The sequence below is a fragment of the Pelodiscus sinensis genome, chromosome 1 (genome assembly GCF_049634645.1).
Source record: "Pelodiscus sinensis isolate JC-2024 chromosome 1, ASM4963464v1, whole genome shotgun sequence".
Classification (NCBI taxonomy): Eukaryota; Metazoa; Chordata; order Testudines; family Trionychidae; genus Pelodiscus; species Pelodiscus sinensis.
In genome coordinates this window covers 317,707,900-317,732,416 of record NC_134711.1, presented here as the reverse complement: position 1 = coordinate 317,732,416, position 24,517 = coordinate 317,707,900, and the positions used below count along the sequence as shown (strand labels likewise).

At 49.9% G+C, this 24,517-nt stretch overlaps 1 protein-coding gene across 2 annotated transcripts in view; it reads left to right on the top strand.

The window, feature by feature from the left end:
- The window catches only part of CAPN5 (calpain 5), a 117,041-nt gene that overhangs the window by 52,024 nt on the left and 40,500 nt on the right, over positions 1 to 24,517 (top strand). For both annotated transcript variants that reach the window (XM_075919511.1, XM_006139577.4), the window contains exon 3: positions 18,854 to 18,985. In XM_075919511.1, coding sequence (XP_075775626.1) covers positions 18,854 to 18,985 — 132 coding nt within the window. The remainder of the gene's footprint in view (positions 1 to 18,853; positions 18,986 to 24,517) is intronic.

The following is a 24,517-nucleotide window of genomic DNA, read 5'->3' as shown; positions in this document are numbered from 1 at the left end:
TTTTGTTTTGGGTTTTGACAAGCCACTATGGTCTTACCCGTCCTTATTTGTATTCCAGCAGAGCCTGGGGCCTCAGGCCTTCTCAGTCCCATTGCACTAGGTGCTGTACAAAGATAACATCCACCATTGACCCACAGGGGACCTGATCTGATAAGGTTCAGGGTACCAGAGGCTCACAGCAGCACAAGAAAAGCTTCTGATAAGAAAGTAGCAGAAGAGCCTGTTCTCTCACAGGCACCAGAAGGATGGGGTCAATCCTGCAGAACATCCTTGGACAGCAGGTTCAGGCTTTTTTCCCTTCTAATATAGCTGCGTTAAAAGAAAGGAGGAAGGCCCTCTCCCGCAATTATTACAGTGCTGTTAACATACAGCCTTATTACAGTAATATAAGGCTGAATTCTGAGCACTGCTGAACACCTTCCATTCCATTCCATCGTAGTGGGATTGTCTGAACTCAGCACCTCACATGATTGGCCGTCTGGTTTGTGAGAGGCCGTGTTAGCATAGCAGGCAGATATCCGTTTAGGCCCTGATTCAGTAAGGCACTGTTAAACAAAGGAATTATTTCCCCAAGAATTCAGCCACACAGATAATATTAAGCAGCTTCCAAAGAATTATTAGCAATACAAGTCTTATATATCTGTCACATACGTCATACATATCATTATCAGCTACAGCTAGTTTATCAGTTCTTCTTCAAGAAAGAACAGATCTTTGCACAAAAATATGGGTCCAGAATCAGGAGGGAGAAAGGACAGGGTGAGATAAGGAAAGACAGAGCAGAGACAATAAGGTTTAACACAACAGTTTCTGGTAAACCCTGTGAGAATTAAGGAGGAGGTTACAATTTTAACAAACTCAATGAAAGTTTTAACTGTGCTCAAGGTCCTGTTGCAGCTGTTCTGTTATCTTAGTCAGGCCTTGAGGCCCAGCACAGGAAAACAAGGCTTTGTCCTAACAGCAGGTAGGCACATGTATGGGCCAGGGAAGACAGTGGAGGAAGAATTAGTCAGTGGGTAGGGCACTAACCTAGGAGCTGAGAGTTCCTGCTTTAATTCCCTGCTCTGCCACAGACTTCCTGCCTGAGCTTGGGCAAGAAGCTTAGCTTTTCTGTGCTTCAGTTCCCTATCTGTAAAGCAGCTCTGCCCCCTTCCCCTAGGGTGTTGTGCAGAGAAACGCAGTAGCGATTGTGAGGTGCTCGCACACTATGGTGATGGAGGCTGCAGAAGTTCCGACGCTAGCCTGGGAGAGCTCACAGGCATGTGCTCGAGGACCTTCCTGATTTGAGGCCTTGACTGCAGAGGCATGTGCTGGTCTCTGCTCTAGAATCTGCTGGGAGCCACGTTGCTGTGGGGCTTGAGAACAGCGCAAGAGCCCATCCAGAGCCCCTGCAGCGGGCCTGAGGAGCAGCATTAGCATGCAGATAAGTGACACAAACCACATGGCATCCCATGGAGAAGTGCCCTCTCCCATTCCCTCTGACATGGCTTTATTCTGCCTCCAAGAGGTGCATACCCCTCAAGGAGAGCTTGAATGTGGGAGCTAATTTGCCTCTGCATTGTTATCCCTTCATTTTCAGCCAGGCATGAAAACGCTTAGATTAACACTCTGCACCGTGCTCTGAAAGCACATTGTGGGCTGTTAAGTAGCTCCAGCGCTCCAATTTGATGCTTGAGTTAATCTTGACCTTACCTCTGCAGCCAGCCGGAGTAAAAAGAGCTTAAAGCCAACTGATCTGTAAGCATCAGTACTCGGGATTGGATCTGATAATGACCTCAATGTGGGGGAGCTGGCTCTTCAGCCATCAATAGTCCCCGTGTGCATGGGGCTCTTGGGAACAAGGTACAGATCAGTGTTTCTTAAACTGTGTTCCGTGGCACACCGGTGTGCCGCAGAGAACAACACAGTCCAAAATGGCCGCCTTTTTTTTTTTTTTTTTTTGCTCAATAATCTCCCCCCCCTCCCTCCCCACTTTTTTTTTTTCCTCAACAAAAAAATCTTTGGTGTTCCTCATAAAAAAAAAATTGTTTGGTGTTCCTCGGTCTTAAAAAGTTTGAGAAACACTGGTACCGATGGTCAGTTATGTAAAAATTCAGGATCCACTGAGGTACATTTAGCCCACAGTCCGTGGGATTTGAGGCCTCAGCACCAGGCTGGTCAGGCTTGAGCCTGTCATTGCGAGAAGTGCCGTGATGTCCGTGGCTTTGCCTCTGGATCTGCTCTGCCACTGAAGTCAGTGGAAAGCCTCCCATGGACTTTGCAGGGCTTTGGGTCAGGCCCCGTGGCTCAGGATAGTTCATGGGAGGAGTTTTTCTTTTCAGGGTCCATTTCTGCAGGTCATCGATGTTCTGGTTTTATAGCGAATTCTAGTTCAGTAGCAAATCAGATGCCTTCTAAAGGCTAAGCATATTACATCATTGTTATTAACTAATACGTCTAAGGTGTTCATGGGAAGACGTCACGCACACACTCCCATACTCCTCTCCCACATGGGGGTGACTGACTGACTTGACCCTAACCTCCCTACCCAGTGCTCTCTACCCTCCATGTCTGGTTGGGCCCCCAGGATGGACCCACCTCTCCTGATACCTGGTGCCACATCTTCTCCAGGCAAGGTGTGTGTGGGGGGGAGGGGAAATACAAGGTCACAGGCCTCCCTCCCCAGATTTCTGTCCAGGTTCCCATCAGAGCATGGCCAGCAGCAGCCTTTCAGCACTGCGTGGGAAGGAAAGGAGGGAAGCTGCTTCCAGCCTGGGGCAGTAGAGATGACCTGACGTGTTTTGGAGAAGTCATCTCTTCCCTTCCACCCTCTTCCTGCTCCCCTGTGGCTAGAAGCAGCTTGTCCCTTCCTGCCTGCACAGTGCCAAAAGGCAGCTAACACCGCCAAGCTGCTGCTGGCCACCAATATAACCTAGCTATCTCCTGTCCTCTGGCTAAAGCACAGGAAAGAAGAGGTTAAGCCTGCGTTTCTCAAACTGTGCGTCTCGACCCCCCGGGGCTCACAAGCAACTTAGAGGGGAGTCGCAGCATCACAAAGTTTGAGAATCCCTGGGTTAAGCCATGAGGCTGCATTGTGCTCCAGGCCTCAGAGAATCTGTCTGCAGGGGCTTCAGCGAACCTGGCCAAAGGAGGGTGCCGAGGGGACAGAGCAGCCCCACACACGCTGGGGTCAGGGCCCAGGACAGGGGCAGTGTGTGAAGAGTGCGCTGTGCCTTTGCCCAGTGGCTGCTGCAGCGCCTGCAGGATTGGGGCGCAAACCGGCTGGAAATAGCTTCCTCCCTGCCACTGCAGAGCTTCGCTGAAGGACAGAGACACTTCCCCAGGCCAACACGGTGGGGAGCTTCGGCACATGCAGGGCTTGGCTCCTCTTGGCCAGCACCCTGGGCTGTAGGAACGTGAGCTGTGTTCCCTGTTAGCTGTGCACTTGTGCAGCTGCCCGGGAGAATTTCCAGTGCCGCCCAGCTGGTTAGCAGAGTGCTCACAGCCAGGTTTGTTTCTCTGGGTGGTGCACGTGTCTCTGTGCACGTAACAATTCTGCACATGGACTGAAAATATGAGCGGGAACATTGGTCTTGAGCTCTCCCTGGCTGCCAGCCCAGCCAGAGGCAGCGGGGAAAGGAAGGAGCCTGTTAACCAGGCGGTTGGTGAGCTGAATGATCGGTCCAGGGCTGGTTCTCTGCCCAGCGCCAGGAGTGGGACACACTTGCTGGGGGCGGAGGGGGGGATTATGGAAGGGCGCATGGTGGGTTGGTGGACAGGCCCAGCAGGGTTAGGACAGTGAGAGGGGAAGCATGTGGAGAGCCAGTGGGTGGGCAGCAGAGATGACACATAACCAGCCACGGCCGGCCCTCGTTCACCAGCCGCCATAGCAAGAAGCCAGTGCTGGCTGGATATGAGGGTGGGATGGGGTGAGAGCCTGCTGGCCAAGAGCCGGCAAACAGCAGGGACTGCACTCATGGGCCAGCAGTGGCAGCGGCCAGCCCCGCATGCTTCAGCTTTGCTCAACCATCAGCCTTGCACACCCACCCCCACCGTCAGCTACTGAACCCCCTGTCCCCACTCACTGCTGGTGGGTGAGCAGCTGGCGAGCCAGGATCCGGCTAGCAGCAGGACCCACCAGTACAGATGGGAGAGGAGAGAAAGAAAATACTGAACAATAGGTCCATTTAAAAAATAAATAAATATTAGGGACATCTGCAACAGGGCTTCAATACAGGACTGTCCCTTTAAAAATGGGACATCTGCTCACACAAGGGGGGAAAAGCAGGGGGCAAGGTCATGCTAGAGGGTTCATATAGATCTCCCAATCAGGAAAAGGACAGGGAACAAACAGAAATATCCAAACCACAAAGCCCAGTAGCAATGGGGGACTTCAGCACCCAGACATCTATTGGCATTCACCTGGGCAGAATAGGGTGGTAGGTTTGAGTCCTGTCCCCCATCTCTGGCAGCCACTGGAGGGCCAACACCAGTTTTCCCAGGGATGGAGCAGCCTCTGGCATTAGGAAGGCAGGATAAGGGATGTCCTGAAAGTAGGGAGGTGGGATTAATTTAGTATCACTTTGGAGGGAGATTACACTTCTGACAAAACAGTGAGGAGTCCGGCACCTTGGAGCAGGGGTGGGGAACCTATTTTGGGTTGGGGGTTGCTGACCCACAGAAAAATCAGTCAGGGACCACACAAGTGAGAAGCAGAAAAAAAAATTCCAAATCCCCCCAACATTCATTGATGTGGCCTCCAGCTGAGACACCTCACTCCCCTGGCGCTCCAGGCTCATGGGGTAGGCACAGGGAGGACTGAGGTTCAGGGCTTCCCTTAGGCCAAATTCTCTCTTCTGGGGTTAGTGGATTTTGTGGCCCTCCCTAGGCTTTGGGTGGGGCTGAAAATGAGTTCAGTATGCAGGACAAGGCTGCCAGTGAGGAGGGTACAAGATCTGGGTGGGAGGTGGGGTGCAGGAGCAAGTTGGGAGTAAGGTGTCTGGCCAGGAGAAGGGGGCAGGAGCAAGGGAGGGTGCTGTGTATGGCCAGAAGGGTGGGTGCAGGAGCAGTGTGGGGATAAGGTATCTGGCCAGGTGGAGGAGGCAGAAGTGGGATGGGGGTGGGGTGTCTGGTCGGGGGAGGGGGAGGGTGCAGGAGCAGCCTGGTGGCATGGGGTCACAATGGGGAGGGCGTGTGAGGGGGGTATATGCACAGGGTTTGGACACAGGGCGAAGGGGAGCACTTAGGTGCCTTTGTACCCCTTTCACCACTCCCAGTTGCTGCTCCCAGGCATGGTCTCCCACTGCTCCCATTGGCCAGAGTCCGGCCAATGGGAGCAGCAGGGAAAGCCTCCAGGCGGTCATATCCTGCTGTTCCCCCAGTCAGCTCCACTTCTTCCCCGCCAGCCAAATCCAGCGGTGAGACTCCAGGCATTCTTCCCCCCTCCCCAAGCGGGAAGCAAGTGCTGGCGCTCCAATCTTGTGGGGGGAGTGGGCTGCGAGATTGAAGCATCAGCATGGGCTCCCTGCTGCAGGGTCCATGGAGGGAGGGTGTTGCGGGGCTGAGTTCAAGCTACAGCCCACCTGAAAGGCATCTGTGGCCCCCAGTTTGAGAACCACTGGTGTAAGCCCTTAACAGTACATTGTCATTGTTTTTCTGCTTAGATACATATTTTTGACATTTGACCCATTTAACAGCATTCTCTAGCTCCTTGATCATTTGTGGTACACACATTATCTCTCAGGCTTGATGCTTCCATTTCTCCATGCCCAAGTGACCTTCATGAATTCTTGTGAGCATGTCAGCGAGTAACAGCTTAGGCACTCCTGTTCTATCTCCTCTCTAAACAATAGGCCATCAGTAACAGACAGTTCTGCTTTGAACTGGAAATACGAAGGTGGTATGCAATGTCCTGGCCGCTCTGTGATAATTAATTTTAATTACTTTCTGAAAAGTTTCATTATTAGCAGTAGCTGAAGCAAATTCATTCCACTTTTTTTCTGGAGCAGGGCAATTCTGATTTTTCCAGTTGACTTGTACTGTTATTCTACTACAGTTTTTTCAAATGCTCTGGACAGTATGTCCCTTATCTCCTCTATCATATGCACTCTTTGTATTAGCCTGGGGCTTGACATGTTTTTAAACCCAATATTAGGTGGTTTATTCCTTTGAACTATCACAAAGGAATCCAGTCTATTTGATCTTTTACCTTTGCTCCTGGCGCACGGGTACTGATAGGAATGTGTTCTCAATTATAAGCTTTCACTTTGTCCTGTTTGCCCACAATTTTTCCTGGTTTTTAATTCAGTCTTTAAAAGCTCCTGAAACAACATTTATCTGGGCATGAGTGCCCCATCTGTAGGTTGTAAGGGTCCCAATATGTCCATTCATCTATTCTTTCTCCTTCAGATACAGCTCCAACATAGAACTCCTCTCCTGTGTTGCTGTGCTGTCTTCCTGGACTGCTGGATCCATATGCCTGCTGCTTTGCTTCCTCTTCTGCAGTTGTTGATCCTGGTTGCAGACTGTCCCAGAATGATTGTATTTCCTACAAATATAGCAGTGCTTACCAACAGCTGGGTATTGCTGAGGTCCCTGTTTCTGCCCACATTTGTGCAGTCCTTGAAGCTGTCCCTTGCAAATTCTTGGGCACTGCTTTGTTCACTCTCCTCACTGAATTAGTGCTTGCCAGGGTCCCCCCCCCCCGCCCCCCCCGCTCCCCCCCGCCCCTTGTCACTTTATGGAGAGTAACAGTGTCCTGCTTTCCTTCCATTACTTCTGTTCTGTTCAGAGTGATTTCTGCTGCCTGACACCCATCGTGCTTCTTTATCCAAAGTGAGATCCAGATCGTCCATTAGCCTTTTTTGCAGCTTTGGATCTCTGATTTCTATTACAGTTCGATCCCTGATAGCTGAATCTGTTAACTGTCCATAGTTGCAGGGTTGGCTAATGAGCTTCATCTGAAGAAGTGGGCTGTGCCCACGAAAGCTCATGATACCAGCTACATGTTTTGTTATTCTTTAAGATGCTGCAGGACTATTCATTGTTTTTTTAAGTTTTTCCAGTTAAGATTAACTAGGCTATCCCTCTGTAGCTTCACCTCTGTTAGGAATTCTTCAGTGCAAGCTTGTATCATAACTTGCTCTCTTTGCCTGCCTTCGTTGCATGCTAGTAAAGATGTCAACTGCCTCAAGTCCTGTTGTGGTTAAGAAGATGGCTATTTTCTGCTCAACTTCTGTCTCATAGCCAGGTGTGTGCCTCTACATAAACTATTTGAATCTCTTCTAGGAGTCTGCTGGATTACCTGAGTGTTTCAACTGCTTGGGGGCTTTTAGGGGATTCTTTACTCCTACACTACAGTCCTCTGTTCTCTGTGCTCATCTTTACCACACTCTGGTACCATGTTCTGCCTTGTGGAATCCTAAGAAGGAGGCCCATTTTGGACTCAGGCTACGTCTACACTGGCAGCTTCTTGTGCAAGAACAGCCGTTCTTCCGCAAAAACTTGCCTGCTGTCTACACTGCACAAGTGTTCTTCCAGAAGTAAATTTACACTATAGCGTTGTAAAACAGGGCTTCTTCCGGGAGAGTTATTCCTCTCCCCACGAGGAATAAGCCCTCTCGTGCAAGAGCTCTTCCAGAAGAGGGCAGTGTAGACAGGCAACTTGAATTTCTTGCGCAAGAAGCCCCTATGGTTAAAATGGCCTTCAGAGGTTTCTTGCGGAAGAGAGCATCCTCACTGCCATGGAAGCTCTTGTGCAAAAGCACATCTCTTGTGCAAAAGCACATGGCAGTATAGACGCTCTCTTGTGGAAGACTTTTTGCACAAGAACTCTTCCGCAAAAGAGTTCTTGCGCAAGATGCTGCCAGTGTAGACGTAGCCTTAGAGTAAGGCTTTATTAGAACTAAAACAGGTACATAAGACAAAGGAGGGCCATGTGCTCCATCCTACTTGTGTGTCTGGCTAAGCTGACTACTGCTTCCAACGGGTTCTTCCTAGGCACAGTACATACTTCTAACTGGGACCTCCTCACTACAGTGGGCCGGGAGAAGTGTATGTTTACCTGGTTCCATGATTTCTGTGGGTGCAAATGAGCTCATGCTAAAGCTGCACTTGGCCAATAGGCATCATTCACAAGTACTCAATTCAATGAGTGAGGGGAAAAGACGTTCTAAGAATCAGTAAAAATGGAGCATGTTCTACAAATTTGTGGGTTCAGTGATGAGAGTAGGAGGAGATGGCTCTAAGCCACCTTTTACGCCTCAGTCAAACCACAGTCCAATTGAAATGGCCCCCAGTGTAACATAAAGCAACCTAAGTGCTGCTCTAAATTGTGCCAGCTCAGGGTAGGGATCTTTGGGACCACTCCACTGGCTGTGGATGAGGTGAAGGACAGTTTGGGAATGCTTTCCAATGTTGAAAGGGGCAGAGAGAGAGATTTGTGCCGTTGGAAGGTTCCTCTAGATTGGAACAATAAAAAGGGCACTTAATGAGGACTGGGGATCAAGTTGTGTTTTGTCAGTTTGAAACCTGGCTTCATGAAAGTGCTGCAGTGAAAGAATAAGGAGGTAACGATAGCCAGTGATCAGAGTACTTGATTGGGGCTCAGAACACCAGGATTCTATTCCTGGCTCTGCCGCTGCCCTACTGGGCACATCAATTACCCTCTCTCAGCCTCAGTTTCCCCCTTTGACAAGGAGGGAATAATGACACTTCCTTGATTTTGAAAGCACTGTGAGATCTGTAGCTGAAAAGTGCCATTAAGATTTATGTAGCATTGTTATTAGTGGGTCTGTGGTTGCAAACCTCTAAACAACTAACCTTCAGTCACGTGGCTTAGAGACAGCTGTGCTGTGTGTATATGTGTGTCCTCAGAGCCTGAGCTCAGCCCACCTAAGTCGATTAGAATCTTTCCGTTGATGGGCTTTGGAACAGCCCCCAAACCACTTTGCATTGGCCATGGCCATAAATAATGCATGTGCTTTCCAAGTGCAGGTCTGCAGCGAGTACGAGTGGGAGGAAGTGGACAAGTGTCAGGAGAGGGTCTGTTGTTAGAGGAACCTTTCTTATTTCATCCTTTTTCCTTCCCTCATTCTCTCCATGTCCAACGGCTGGGCCCCGTGGCGCCTAGCACGTAGGCTGCTGACGTTCTCTCTGTTTATAATTACTTGAACGGAGATTTCTGCATTTGTTTTTTTGGACATTGGATACCAACAAGAGAAACCTTTAAAGGGATACTGCTGAGGTTGCTAAACCCGCAAAATGACCTCAGTTGCCCCTCCCACCATTTGTCTATTTCAGTTGTTATTCTGTGAGGTGGGGACTGTCTCTTGCTGTGGTCTGTAGTGCCTAGAACAGTGAGGCCCTGATACAGGCTGAAGCCTCCAAGCATGGCTGTAATCATGAATGCTACAAAGAGGTAGTATTTGGGAGCTAAGGTGGGCATCTCTCTGTTAGATTGTGCGGAAGCAGTCGGCTTTCCCATGTGTGTAATGAGACCCCGCATGAGTCATCAGTCCCACAATATGTGTTCCTTGCAAAGTTAGCTTGGGTGATAGCTAGTAGAGACATGAATGTTTAACCGGTTAATCAGTTAATCAGTGGAGGCTGGTGCAGCTCCCCACCTGCCCCCGGCAGAGGGCTGTTCCAGCCCCGTAGGGGTCCCGAAGCAGCCTCTGTCCACAGCGGGCCTGGGCTGCCCGCAGGCAGGGGCTGCTCCTGTGTTCAGATCAGCCCCTGCCTACAGTGGCAGGGTCTGCTCCAGCCCCCCATACCTGCAAATCCCTCCTCCCCCCGCACGCTCTCCATGCCCACCCTACTCTTTAATCGGTTAACTGGTTCAACAGTAGGTTTAACTGGTTCACCAATCAAGCAGGGTTTTATATCCCTAATAGCTAGGTAGGAGGAGCCCCTCTGGGAAGCCCTAACCAAATGACTGTGCCTCACTGGTGCTGTACTCCCCACATGTGTTCCCAGGATGTCTGGGGGGTGGTGTCCTGACATGCTGCAGTATGCTGAGCCGCTCCGACGTTGTGAGAGGACATGCCTGCCCTCCAAGGAGGAATTGTGGGAAGGCATTGGAGGACCATCAACACTCAAGTGATTTAGCCTGCGTCCTCTGGGCACAGTGGGCAGGTTATCAGCCGGAGGGAAAGCAGCAACCAACCTCTAGCCAGGCCAGCTTGCCTGGACTAAAACTCCTCCAGCCTGAGGTCTGAGGGTGTTTTGTGTGTGCAGCACGGCAGGATGGGGTGGCACAGTGGAGAAACACCCTCCCTTTTCTGCTTTAGCAGCATAGGAAGCTCATTTCCCTTCTCACCTTCCCAGAGCTGAGAGCACCTGCTCTGGTGTCAGAGGTGGATAAGCCTTATCAGCCCCTTTGTTTTAGGTTTAAACTGATTTTTACTAGTAAAATCCTGGGGGTTACAAAAAATATTTTTCCATTTTTTCAAAATAGATGTATTCCCATAAAGCATTAGTCTGCACGTCTGTGCAAAGCTGCCTGTTAGAGTAAGGTTATGGATTAGTCTAGAAGAGACACCCAAGAAATAAACAGGCATTTGTGCAAACTCGGATGTGCATGCACATCTGGACATACTGATGAATCTAATGACCACTACGTACCCGTGTCAAGCTGTTAGCAGGTAATGGTTTAAAGATCTGACACGCTAAAATGGGAAGAAGATGAAAATCTGTAGTTAGGATGTTTCAGAACACAAGGAAAGTTTAAAAAAAACAAAAGAATGAAGTTGAGTGTATGATTGCAAATGGAGTGGCCCAATTTTTAAATCTAAATATTTATACATGGATAGTAGTAAGTCTGTAATTGTAAACTGTTTCTTCAAATGAAACGTTTTATCTGGGGATCAGAGATGCATTGTTTTCTTAAACTCAAAGGTGGCGTTGTGTTTTGAGTTATGTTTTAGTTCTGCATCAAACCATACTGATGAACGGAATACAAAGGGTTAATGTGCTGAATATTCCCCCCTCCCGTCCATCTGCTAATAAACCTCGAGATTTATCCAGAACAATTGCTAGTTTTTCTGCCGATTTTCACCCAGTTTTGCTGTTTTAGTAATAAACTCCAATAAATCCTTGGGAAAAATTAAAATAGAAACCAAAAATGAAGGGCCCACCTATCTAACATCCATACCAGTTGTTGTCTCTTTCACCTGAGATACTGTAGCTGCTTTACCAAGGAAGGCTCCCTGAGTTGTACCCTTCTCAGGTCCGGACCGAGACATTCCGGCGCCCTGGGCAGACAGGTTAATTGCGCCCCGGGTTGGGGAGGGCGCATGCGCGGCCCCACTCCCACCCGGCGCATGGGGGAGGGCGCATGTGCGGCCCTGCCCCCGCCCGGCGCATGGGGGAGGGCGCGCAGAGTGGCAGTGGCAGGACACACATGCCTGGCTTGGCCCAGCCCAGCTACCGCTGCTGGCATGCAGCCCTGGGCCGCCCGATCCGAGCCGAGCCTGGCCGTGCAGGGCCCTGCGGCCACGGGGGGAAGGGCGCTGCTGGCCAGCTCTGTGGGGGTTAACGTGGCCCCCGCCCCAGGTGGCCACTGCAGGGTGGCCACTGGGAGCTGCTGCAGCCCGCGATCCGGGAGCCAGGTGTGTGGCGCCTGATGGCAGCTATAAGGGGAGCCGCATGCCTCTTACAGCTGCCATCAGGTGCTCCCCCCATAGGTTGGCGCCCCGGGCAGCTGCCCAGCTAGCCCATTCCTTAATCCGGCCCTGACCCTTCTGGGATACTCAGCTTTGCAGTGGAACTGGGATAGTCTGTTTCTTATAAAACCTTGTTAATGGAAAGTGATTGTGAGATGCAGTCTCCTGAACCACACATGGTCTCCTCCTCCCTTCCCCCCCATCCCGCAGACAGATGGCTTTAGATGAAACAGACCTTTCTGCTTGAATCCAGGGCAATACTCTGCTTCGGGCTATATTTACAAGTGGGCTGTAACCAATAAAGAAGCCAGTTACATCCTAAATAGGAATCAGACTAGCAGAAAAGTGCAAAGAGATTGGTTTCTGCCATAGCGGAAATAATGGTGGGGAACAACCCAACAAGCTAGCACTGGGAAAGAAGAGGATTAACGCAGATGCTTTTCTGTACGAGACAGAGTCATGCCATAAAGTACAAAATAGCACATCCATTTGTGTTGATAATTTTGTTTTTCATGATGGACTTTAAAAACCAAGGGCCAGACACTCACATGGTGTAAATGTCATGGCTCCACTGAAGTTGGTCACTTTTAGGGCACGGCTTTGTCATTACGAATAGCCCTCTTTTCACCTGTTCATAGCGCCTCTTATCCAGAGGGACACGAAATGCTTTACAGGCAGATTCTCAGCTCTGCCCCAGTTCTACTTACCACAGGAATGGAGGGGAGGGGAACCAATATGACTTGAAGCCAACTTTTTGCCTCCCTATGTTCTGAGGTCTCCCCTGCAGTAAAGTAAACTTATGCTTAGCTGCTAATGGCCTGAGATCTGTTGAAGTAGCCATGATTAGCCAAAGCACTCTAGCAGTTTGGCCATGCTCCCTAGCTGTACCCACAGTACGCTCCCTACACTGAGGACTGCAAGGGGGAAGATGTAGAACTGTCCAAGGAATCCTCCTGTTCCAGAGGAATTTAGAGCTCCTTTATGTTATTCTGAATGGGAGGTTCTGTGAGATGTGTCATCTGGAAGATCACCCCCAAAGGGACAGGGACTCCATCTGTCGTGGACTCCCAAACTAAGCATTGAAAGCTGTTCCCTGTCACGAGTTTTGTGTACTTGCAGCTGGGAGAAACATGGTTGATATCACTACAGCATCGGTGCAGGCAATCACATGCTCCCCGTGCATCTTAGAGACAGCCTGGGGTAAGCAGGCACAGCTCCATGGATCTGCGTAGCTCCCACGCCGGTGCTATAGCCGCATCCTCGATGGAGAGATTTCCTCTTTCCCCAGCACGCTGACTGTGGGCTCCGTTTCCCTCCCATATTCTTTATCTACAGTGGTGGAGAGAAATGGATTTTAGAAGAGCGCCAGGGACAGCGCGTGGCCCTCCAATCCCCCCACACCCCTCCACGTCCCTCTCCCTTTCGGTTAACTGGTTAAACAATATGTTTAACTGGTTAACCAATTAGACAGGATTTTACATCCCTAGTATAGGGACTGGCTCGTACCCTCTTCCTGTACATCAGCTAGAGGATGGCAGCCCTGTTTCAGCTGAAGCTACTAAGCATTACTGACTATAAATCACAGCAGATCAGGGCTCTGGTGCACCATAGGATTTTGTTATGTGGTGGGTTTGGTGGCTGTCTTGCAGTGATAGATGCAGGGTGATTCTCTGTTGGGTATCAGACCAGGACACATGAGTTCTAGGTTCTGATGCTAGTGCTACCAGTGACTTGGGATATCATACAGGAAGATCTGGATGACCTTGTAAATTGGAGTGATAGCAATAGGTTGAAATTTAATAGTGAGAAGTGTAAGGTTATGCATTTAGGGATTAATAACAAGAATTTTAGTTATAAGCTGGGGACACATCAGTTGGAAGTAATGGAGGAGAAGGACCTCGGAGTCCTGAATGATCACAGGATGACTATGAGCCGCCATTGTGACATGGCTGTGAAAAAGGCTAATACGGTCTTGGGATGCATTAGGCGAGGTATGTCCAGTAGGGATAAGGAGGTGTTAGTGCTGTTATACAAGGCATTGGTGAGACCCCATTTGGAATACTGTGTGCAGTTCCGGTCTCCCATGTTTAAGAAGGATGAATTTAAACTGGAACAGGTACAAAGAAGGGCCACTAGGATGATCCGAGGAATGGAAAACCTGTCTTATGAAAAGAGACTCAAGGAACTTGGCTTGTTTACTTTAACCAAAAGAAGGCTGAGGGGAGATATGATTGCTCTCTTTAAATATATTAGAGGGATAAATGCCAAGGAGGGAGAGGAATTATTTAAGCTCAATACCAATGTGGACACAAGAACAAATGGATATAAGCTGGCTATTAGGAAGTTTAGACTCGAAATTAGGCGAAAGTTTCTACCCATCAGAGGAGTGAAGTTCTGGAACAGCCTTCCAAGGGAAGTAGTGGGGGCAAAAGACCTATCTGGCTTCAAGATGAAGCTAGATAGGTTTATGAAGGGGATGGTTTGATGAGGTAACATGATCTTGGCAATTAATTGACCTTTCACTATCAGTGGTAAATAGGCCAATGGTGGGAAGATAGGAGTTGCTATAGAGAACTTTTTTATGACATGCTTAGGGTTCAGCTGATCGCCATATTTGGGGTCGGGAAGGAATTTTCCTCCAGGATAGATTGGCAGAAGCCCTGGAGGTTTTTCGCCTTCCTCTGTAGCATGGGGCATGGGTCACTAGCGGGAGGATTCTCTGCATCTTGGGGGTCTTTGAACCATCGGGTTTCAAGGACTTCAGTATCTGAGATATAAGTGAGAGGATTATTCTAGCAGTGGGTGGGTGAGATTCTGTGGCCTGCATTGTGCAGGGGGTCAGACTAGATGATCAAAATGGTCCCTTCTGACCTTAAAGTCTATGAGTCTATGAGACTCGCTAGGCGAAACGCCAAGATGCCTGTTGCATAGGGTGGAGCTAGCTGGTGCAAAGGTAGCATAACCTGACGCTGGAGCTGGGCCCCACCCATGAGTAAGAGCAGCATGAAATGACTGCCAACAGGCTGAAACGGTAGCTGAGCATTAGTCCAGCACAGGTGTAACCCACACAGCTACTGGGCGTGGTGCACTGTTCCAGGTAGCAGCACTGAGACCACTTACAGCCAGAGATAAGAAAAAGGGAGTTGTACAGCCTTAGCTGAGAGCCTGCTGGCTTTTAGCTCAAGTGCAGAGGCTCATGCACTAAGTTGCTGAGGTCCCAGGTTCAGTTCCACCCTGTGGCAGGATAATGCAGAGAAGGGGATGTGATGGGGTGATGGAACTGAGTGGAGGTGGGGATGAGCTGGCAGGAGACCTCAGCTGGGGCCAGCAGGAATCTCCCGCAACCAGACCAGACCTGTGTGTATAACTAGGGGAAGGGGACAGGGAACACAGGTGCATAGAAGAGGGAGGACCTGGATATCCGGGGGTATGTCTACACTACCACCCTAGTTCGAACTAGGGTGGTTAATGTAGGCATTCGAACTTGCAAATGAAGCCCGGGATTTGAATTTCCCGGGCTTCATTTGCATGTTGCCGGGCGCCGCCATTTTTTTAATGTCCGCTAGTTCGGACTCCGTGCCCGTGGCTACACGCGGCACGAACTAGGTAGTTCGGATTAGGCTTCCTATTCCGAACTACCTGTACTCCTCGTGGAACGAGGTGTACAGATGGTTCGGAATAGGAAGCCTATTCCGAACTACGTAGTTCATGCCGCTTGTAGCCACGGGCACGGAGTCCGAACTAGCCGGCATTTAAAAATGGCGCCGGCCGGGATCACGCAAATGAAGCCCGGGAAATTCAAATCCCGGGCTTCATTTGCAACTCCGTATGACTACATTAACCCCCCTAGTTCGAACTAGGGGGGTAGTGTAGACATACCCTTAGAGAGTCTTAACCAAGGGTTCTGCCCTGCAGCCTTTATGCCCTGTGCAGGGGCGGTCTGGGAGCACAGCATTGTGGGGAAAGGCCCTTTTCACTTTGACTCCGAGCTCTTTGGAGAGTTTTTGTCTTTGTCCTGTGCCCAGCACAATGCGGTACCTATTTGATTGAGGCTCCTAGGCACTACCACAATGCACTCTAATAAATACACGATTTTGATTTGCTGGGAGCAGGGGGCACTTGGCCCAAACTCCGGGGAGAGTCAGAGGCTAGGTGGAATGATTGTCATCTGCTTTCACCTTCTAGTCACCCCAAATGCAGGTCCATCCCCATGCCCTGGAGGTTATACCAGCAGGGCAACCCAAGTGCTGAAGAAGGAGGGTGAGAGGTAAACGCTGAAGGCTAGGAAAAACACCAGCGGCTTCCCCCCGCCCTTTTTCTGTCAGTGGATTTCTGGCAAAGGGCGCACTATAGAAGCAGAGGGGAATGACATTCCAACCCCCTTTTTTTTCAGAGGGAAAGGGGAAAGGAAGAAGCCATGACACTGTCACTGACCCTGCAAGGCCCAGAGCAGATATTTCCCTTTCAGCTGGTTTATTTACACCCCCACCCCTCACTATGGCGATCCTGGGTTCCACCTGAAAGGCAAACAGTGAGTCAGTTAGGGTTCCTCTCAGGCTGTGTGTGATAAGAGTCACACACAAACACATGCACCCAGGGCTGTGGTAAGTCGTAAGGGTCATGCCTAAAAGGGGGGGAGCACAAGCACAAGGCAGCCAGCTCAAACAATCCTCCAAGCCAGTGGTTGGCCACCTGCAGCCCATGGCCACAGGCGGCTCATCAGGGTAAGCTAATGGTGGGTTGCCAGAGGGATTGTCTACCTCACGTCCGCAGGTCCGGTTGCCCGCAGCTCCGATTTGCTGGAAATGGTGATCCATGGACATTGGGAGTTGCAGGTGGCTGTACTCTGGACAAACTATTTGCGGCCTGCCAGCGGCTTACATGTAGCCCAAAGGTTGTCCAGGAACTGGGGAAAAAAGATGGGTTGTCAAGCAAGGCCTCTTCTCAACCAACGTGCACAGCGCAGGCATTATTTCACGTCCGTGACAAATCTACTGTGCACACTGGTTAGCGTTAGAATGCCAGTTGGCTGGTGAGCTACCTGGAGAAGGAGAAAGTGCTGATCTCATACTCCGCTGAAAACCCACTTTAATACCTTTATGGACAGGGCCATGGCGTGTGTGTCTCAGGGAGATCCAGGTCCCCTCTCTTCTGTGCACCTGTGTTCCCTGTCCCCCTCCTCTAGTTATACACACAGGTCTGATCTGGGTGCTCTGGTTGAGGAAGATTCCTGCTGGCCCCAGCTGAGGTCTCCTGCCAGCTCATCCCCACCTCCACTCAGCTCCATCGTCCCATCACATCCCCGTCTCTGCATTAGCCTGTCACAGGGTGGGGTGCCCTCTCCCTGGTTTCTTGCTGCCACAGTCCTCCTGCACACCAGCGGTGGGTACCGCTCCCAGTGCTTCTGGATGACGTGTTTTAGAACCGTGTGTTCCCCACAGCACTAGGTTTCCCCCCAAGCCTTTGCCTATTGCCAAGGCAGCAGGGGTAGGGTGGAGAATCTCACTTCTTTGGCCTTCCTTGCACATTTTTACCTCCTCCCCCTTCCTGTCTCTCCTTAACTGGTTCTAGCTGATGAGCTGCAACACCCTCCCCCCCCCCCCCCCCCACACACACACACATTCCTGTTGCAATGTAGGTAAGGAGCTGGTGGACACTTGGGTTCCGCATATCTCACCACTATTTTTGGTTTATCACACCACAAGCTCCACTGTCTGTGAAATCCACACCAGCCATGAAAATCATGCAGGTTTATTGGCAGCTCTAATTGAGAGTTAAAAATGTCTGGATCTCCAAAGGTCTGGGGAAGAGATTTTGGAGGGTAGAAGGCTCTTTAATCCAGCAGGCAAAGCCAACAATTGGAAACTTAAGCTAGACAAATTCCGACTAGAAATGAGGCGCCGTGTTTTGAATAGTAAGGGAAATGAACCTTCGGAGCAGCTCACCTAGCGACATGGTGGATTTGCCTTCAATTGAACTCCTTCAAGTGAAAATTGGAGATCTCACTGAAAGACCTGCGCTAACTTCACCACGAGTTATGGACTTGATGTAGAAATCACTGGGTGACGTCCTCTGGCTTGTGTTACGCAGAGGTCAGACTAGATGGGCTTTAAGCTATAAACCCGTGGCAGGTTGCCTTCTCTGGTGTTGGTGAGACCATGGCTGGCTTATTGTTTTCCATTCAGGGCTCCCCTTTGATGTCAAAAATAAAAAGGGGAGGGGAGAATTGTGCTGAGCCCAGTGTGGTCCCTGTCCATGCCAGCCTCTAAGGTGCTACTGCAATACACATAATAACCAGTAATAACAACAGCCGAAGCCATGAAGGAGCTGGAGGGGTTGACCTGCTAGGAAAGGCTAAAAGAGGAAAATATCTGTGGCTCGGCTAAGTGAAAGCTAAGGTGAGGAGCAGAGGAATCTGATCCATCTATCAGAGGAAAGCAAGAGAGAGGGACACAGTTAGTATGAGTGGAATTAGATTAAACAAAGGAGAAATGTGTCTGAATAGTAAAGTCCCTTCCAAGCAGCGAAATCTGTTCGACTTTCACTGCTCTGTGGCTTTTTTAGCGTTTCTCTCCCTCATGGTCAGTGGTGGTTCAGCTGTACCCAGGACTAACAGGTACAGTATCATTTCTTTGCGTTGTTTGTATCACAGTGGCACCTAGAGGGCCCAGTTGAGATAAGGCCCTGCTGTGCCAAGCACAGTGCTGGAGACAAGACTCTAGAGTTTGCCTTGGTTCGCAGCAGTTTCCCCAACAGGTCTGTTGTAAATGGCTTGGTCCTCTCTGCTGGAGCTGACCCCAGGTGATGATGTTTGGCACCGAGGCAGTTTCTGCTCTTATTTGCACCAGGTCATGGCCCCGATCCTGCAGGTTCCCCAAGTCTAAGCCAGTTGGGACTGCTCATGAGTTTGAAACCACACATGAGCTCGGATCCCTTGCTAAATTGAGGTTTAACTCTGGAGTACCCCCACTGAAGTCAGTGGAGTGACTCTGGATTGACACCAGCACAACTGAGAGAAGAATTTGGTGCTTGGTTTCATCCTCAGGTCGATTGCCTAGTCTGGACAGGATGATAGGTGGAGTTAGGCGGGAGGTATGTGTGCTAGGGGAGGGGTGCACAGTGATATTGGTGAAGACAAAGGTAACCCCACTTCTCAAGCCTCACCTTGCTTCCCATTCACCTTTTGTTTTTATTTTTCTCTCTTCCTCTAGGAGATCTGTGACGATCCCTATCTCTTTGTGGATGGAATCAGTTCCCACGACTTGCACCAGGGCCAGGTTGGGAACTGCTGGTTCGTGGCAGCCTGCTCCTCTCTGGCCTCCCGGGAATCTCTGTGGCAGAAGGTAGGGAAGTCATTGCACTTGGCAAAGGCACCTTTGCTTTGGCATCACTTGTTCAGGTCGTCTCCTGCATAACATCTCTGTTGCTGTCAGAAAAGTGTTTACGATTATGCACCTGATAACACAGGCTTCATTCTCCACACACTTAAATTGCTGTTAATCAGGAGTTTGAGCATGGGGATTAAACCCACCACCTTGCTATTATTAGCACCATGCTGTAACCACCTGAGCTAGCCACCTGAATGTAGGCATGTCCATGACAATTCTAATTACATATGGGGATTCTATCACCTGAATTGTCAGACACTTCCTGGCCTGGAGTAGGGTGGTGGAAGATGGGAATCTAATCCACAGTATAGATGCAGGAACTAAGGGCATGGGGGGAGCTGTATTATCCCCGGGCTTCCGGCCTAGCCCCCTGGGTCCCAGCTGCTGTGCCTCGCACACTGGGACTTTGCTCCTGGTCTCGAGGAGGAGGGGGATGAACTGGGGTAAGGGGGCTGGATTTTAACATCCTCACTTTTAAAAATATTCTCCCACCACTGAGCCGTCGTATGGTTAATATTGCACAATTGCCTGTTGCTGTATTTGAGCATCCACGAAAGAAACGCAAGAGGACGCTAAGCCTGACTAATTCGTAGAAAGGGAAACAATCCACAAGCCAGCCTGACTTTGTCACTGGTGGCAGAGAAGAGCACTTTACTGAAGCTTTCTCAGATGCCTGCGGCAGGAGGCAGCCAGTGGTGCCCTCTAGAGGCATGAGACCATAATGCCTGCCTTTGCCTTTGCCTTTTCTGCCCATGCCGTAATGCAGTGACTGCATTCCTGCCGCTCTCCTGCAGAATGTTCGCCTCGCAGTGCGACTTGCAGAAGCAGCCCCTGCTCTGTGGCTAGGATGGGGTGCTGTGCTGGGGTGGCGGAGTGTACCATGGTGGCAAGCACAGGGGGGGATTTGATCTGAGCCAGTTCAATTAATTTGAGAAACATGGTCTAACAGGAACATTATGAGGTAGGTAGGGAGGGAGGGAGGTTTTTGAAACTACACAACTAGTAGAAAGTAATGACTCCCCTCCCTCCATAGTTCTGTAGCCCTGGCCACCTCCAAACATATGCTTATTTCTAGACACTGTAATAAGAGGGCCTACAACATAAGCCTATTCTTCTCCTTGTATCCCCAACTTGTAAAATTGCCTGGCAAAGAAACTTGAGGCAGGCTATGCACTGAGGGGGCAGATCCATCGATTTACATCCATTGAGGACCTTGAGTTTCAATCGAGGAGCTAAGCAGAGGGCCCCAGACTGACCATAGGCCAGATGGCGCAAGCAGTTTTGTGTGTGTCTATAAGGTGAGATTTACACTCTGGAGCATGAGCTTTGATTGTTCTTATCCAAGCTAGTCCCTGTATTACAGGGAGTGTCGGTTGTGCGAAGACACTCAGTAGCTGTGTTCCCTTCAGGAAGCCCTGTGCTGCTACGCTCTGCAATGCTTACAGGCGCAAGGAGCTAGCTGCTGGTCCTGCGTAATTCAGGGGCTGACACGGGCAAGCACAAGTTTTCTTGGCATCTTAAAATCAGAGGTGGGGCAAATTCTGCCTGTCAGAATTGAAAGTGAGCAATGGAGTCCTGCTGTGCTCTAGCTCTCTGGATGCCAATTGGGTATTTATTAAGGTTTGTTATCTATTTATATTCCAGTAGCACTTAGAGGCCCCAATTGAGGGTATGGCTACAATGTTTGGGTTTTTTTTGGAAGAGGTATGCAAATAGTGCTCGCATTTGCATACCTTCTTCTGTTGTTTTTCCTGAAGAGGCTTTTCTACCATTTGGCCCCGTCTACGTGGGGCCAAAAGTCAGGAAAAAACCCCTCTTTCAAAAGCCCCCTTATTCCCCATAAACCGAGGTTTACAGGGGCTTTCGAAAGAGGTTTTTTTTCCTGACATTTGGCCCCGTGTAGACGGGGACAAATGGCGGAAAAGCCTCTCTTGGAAAAAAAAAAGCGGAAGAAGGTATGCAAATGCGAGTGCTATTTGCATACCTTTTCTGAAAAAATACCAACCAGTGTAGCTGTACCCTGAGGTGAGTCTGTAGCACAATGGGGCCTTCTACAATCAGACAGCAAACTTTGATGGCCCTCATCAATGCGATATGGGAGTGTGTGCTGTGCTGTGCTAAGGGCCTCTCCCAAGTCATGTATTCAGAGAGCTTTGGATCGGGCTTCATGTTACAGGCACATAAGCTGTAATATTCCTAATTTCCTTTTTGTGCTGCTAGTAACCAAGAAGCATCACAAGCCCCATACTTACATGGTTAGTCTAGTCAAACCTGTCTCTGCCTGTGACCCTAACCATCCAATGTATTAAAGCGCCATACTGGGGTTGTTTATTTGTTAAAGCATCCCTGTTTCTCATCAGTGGGCGCTCTGGTTGTCTAACAGAGCCAGTCACTCGCTGGGCAATCAATGAGGCTTTTGTAAGCTTTTCCCCCATTGAAGTTCCAGTTCACTGCCTCTCAGGAACTCTGTCTGGGTGATGCAAGATTGGGCTTTTTTTGAATGTTCAGGCTATTAAATGCAATATACAAATTGTCTTCCCCACTCAGCATTCACTTCCAGCTCTGCCCTAAGTGCCCCTGAGCTAGCAGAAGTGGTGACCATTAGAGAGCTAATTATTTCTGCTTCTCTGTCTCATTGCTATTTCTCCCCTGGCAATTGGGTTCTGTTTGTTCATAATTTTCCAAGCCCATAATTCTCAGGGGCTCCTGCCGGCCTGTCTCCTGTTATACTATTTTTTTTTGTAGTGGGGTTGTGTTCAGGTCTGGGGCAAAGGCTAGAATCTTCTCCCAACACTGGTCTGGAAAATGCAGCGACGTTCTACAGTGCCAGCCATAAGCACGTTTCAATCTTGCTACTGATTCATAGACTGTAAGGGCAGAAGAGATCATCAAGGGTATGTCTACACTAGCCCCCTAGTTCGAACTAGGGGGGGCTAATGTAGGCATTCAAGTTGCAAATGAAAAAAAACCAACCAGTGTAACAGTTAACTCGAACTAAGGACTTAGTTCGAGTTAACATTTGACTGCCACGTGTAGCCGCGGGCAGTTAGTTCGGACTAAGGGGATTTAAAAATGGTGCCCAGATGGGAAGATGCGAATAAAGCCCGGGATATTTAAATCCTGGGCTTCATTTGCAACTTCGAATGCCTACATTAGCCTCCCTAGTTCGAACGAGGGGGCTAGTGTAGACATACCCCTAGGCAAGTGGTTTTCAAACTTCTTTTTCTCGTGATCCAGTTGAAGAAAATTGTTGATGCCTGCGACTCAGCATAATTTGACTAGACTGAGTGTGGGCTCCAAGGTAGGGCTGAGGATGAGAGCTTTGGGGTTCAGGAGGGGCTCTGGCTTTGGAAGAGACCATGGCTGGGGCAGGACGGGTTTTCCTTGAGCAGCTCCTGGTCAGCGGTGCAGCGGGGGTGCTATGCAACTTCCTGCCTCCCCTGGCACTGCAGACCATGCTGCACCTCAGAAGCAGCCAGCAGAAGGTTCCTAGCCAATGGGAGTGTGGAGTTAGTGCTCAGGGCAGGGGCAGTGTGCGGAGCCCTGTGCGCTCTTTCCCCCATCCCCTCCCAGGAGCGGGGCCTGCTGCTGGCCATTTCTGGAGTACAGAGTAGTCTGTAGTGGCAGGACAGGCAGGTAGCTGCCTTAGCACCTCCACTGGTCACCTGATCCCCCTGGAGCAACGAGACCCAGCGCCTGACATTCTGCAACCCAGGACTGGGTTGTGACCCCCTAACTCTAAACCACTGATCTGGGCTTCCTGTAAAGCACAGGCCAAAGAATTTCCTCCAGCCACTCATATAGAGAGCCCAGTAACTTTTGTCTGACTGAACATATCTTCCAGAGAGGCATCTAGTCTTGATCTGACACACCAAGAGATGGGGAATCCATCCTTCCCCTTGACAGTTTGCTCCCATAGTTAATGACCCTGACTGTTACAAATGCGTGCCTTGTTTACCACTGTACACAGAAGCTGTATTGTTAGACCCTTACTGTAGAGGATATTATCGTACAGAAGGGAACAGGCCAAACATTTGCTGAGGGCTCAGTGGGCCCCTTCATAGAAAGAGATGCTCACCCCAAACCAAGCGTTGTTACATTAGTGATCCTTGCCCAAGTAATTTTAATGAAAAAAACTTAAAAAGCGAGTGGTCCAGTCGCACCCTCTAACAAAAAGTAGAGATGGTTTCATGAGCTTTCGTGGGCACAACCCACTTCTTCAGATAACGAGTGAAGCAAGAGGAACCACTGAAGTCCTTTGATCCTTCAGGAACTAGCTTGCTTTGTGGTCGGGCCCAGGAGCTCGCAGCTTGGGTCTAGAGATTCTGGAGTTGTGTGTTGCTTTTCCTTCTCTGTCCTCTCGCGCCACCTTTTTACAGGTGGGCTTGCTGAGTGGAGCTGTCTGCACCCTCTGTCTCCAGAGAGCAGTGAGAGCCACTTCCCTTGCAGATCAGATAGCCCTGGCCAGGAGAACTGTCTGTGAAGTTGAATGGAGGAGAGGGAAGTGCTGCAGCTGGAGTATTAGACTGGGAGCTCGGAGAGCTGCGTTCTATAACTAGGTCTGCCTGGCCTGCTGTGTGTGTCCAGCAAATCAGTTCAATGTGCCGGGCCTCAGTTTCCCCATCTTTAAAATGGCTTGGTAATTTGGGTCTTTCATGGCAACACAGAGCACTAACCAGGCTCTAACCTGGTACTAGGCCAGACAGCAGAAATCAGATGGGCCCAAACTGAAACACTGATTCTGAATGGATCTAAATCCCACTCCACAACCATGGGGCAGTTTCCTATGGACAACCAAAGTCCAACCACCATAACTCTGACTGTCTTCTAAATGGGCCGACCCACACCCTGAATCATAACACCATCCAAAGCTCCAGGCAGGTAGGATAAGACTCCAAATTGGATTCGGACTGTTGCAACTTGGGTCCTTCTCTGCGAGCAACGATCACTCATTTAGTATTTCCGTAGGGATCAGCATCTTCCCAGCACAGGACAAATATTAAGGGCTATGATCTGCCCCTCCCCTTACTTACTCTGAGTGCCTCCTTACGCCATGCTTCTGTGGAAATCAGTGCAACTACATGTGAAGCAAGGTTCTCTTGAGCATAAGTAAGGGCAGGACTGGGCAAAATATGGCCCGCAGGCTGGATCAGGCCTATCAAGCCACTGGATATGGCCCGTGGACACAGCAGGAAACCCCAAGCAGGCTCCTTGCTTGCCTTGCTCCACTTGCACGCCTCTCAGAAAAGCGGCTGCCAGGCTGTTTCTCTTTCACAACTGTGAGCCCGGAGAGGAAGGTGGAGAAGGCTTCATGAGCTGTCCCCACCCCCAGCACAGTCCCATTGGCCAGTTTCTGGCCAATGGGAGCTGCCTGTTTGAATAACAGGCAGCACAGGATGCGCCACGTGCCCCTCCCCTCTGGCTCATAGTTATTCACACACAAGTTATTCACACACGCACATGGCCCTTGCAGCCTACGCAGGGGCG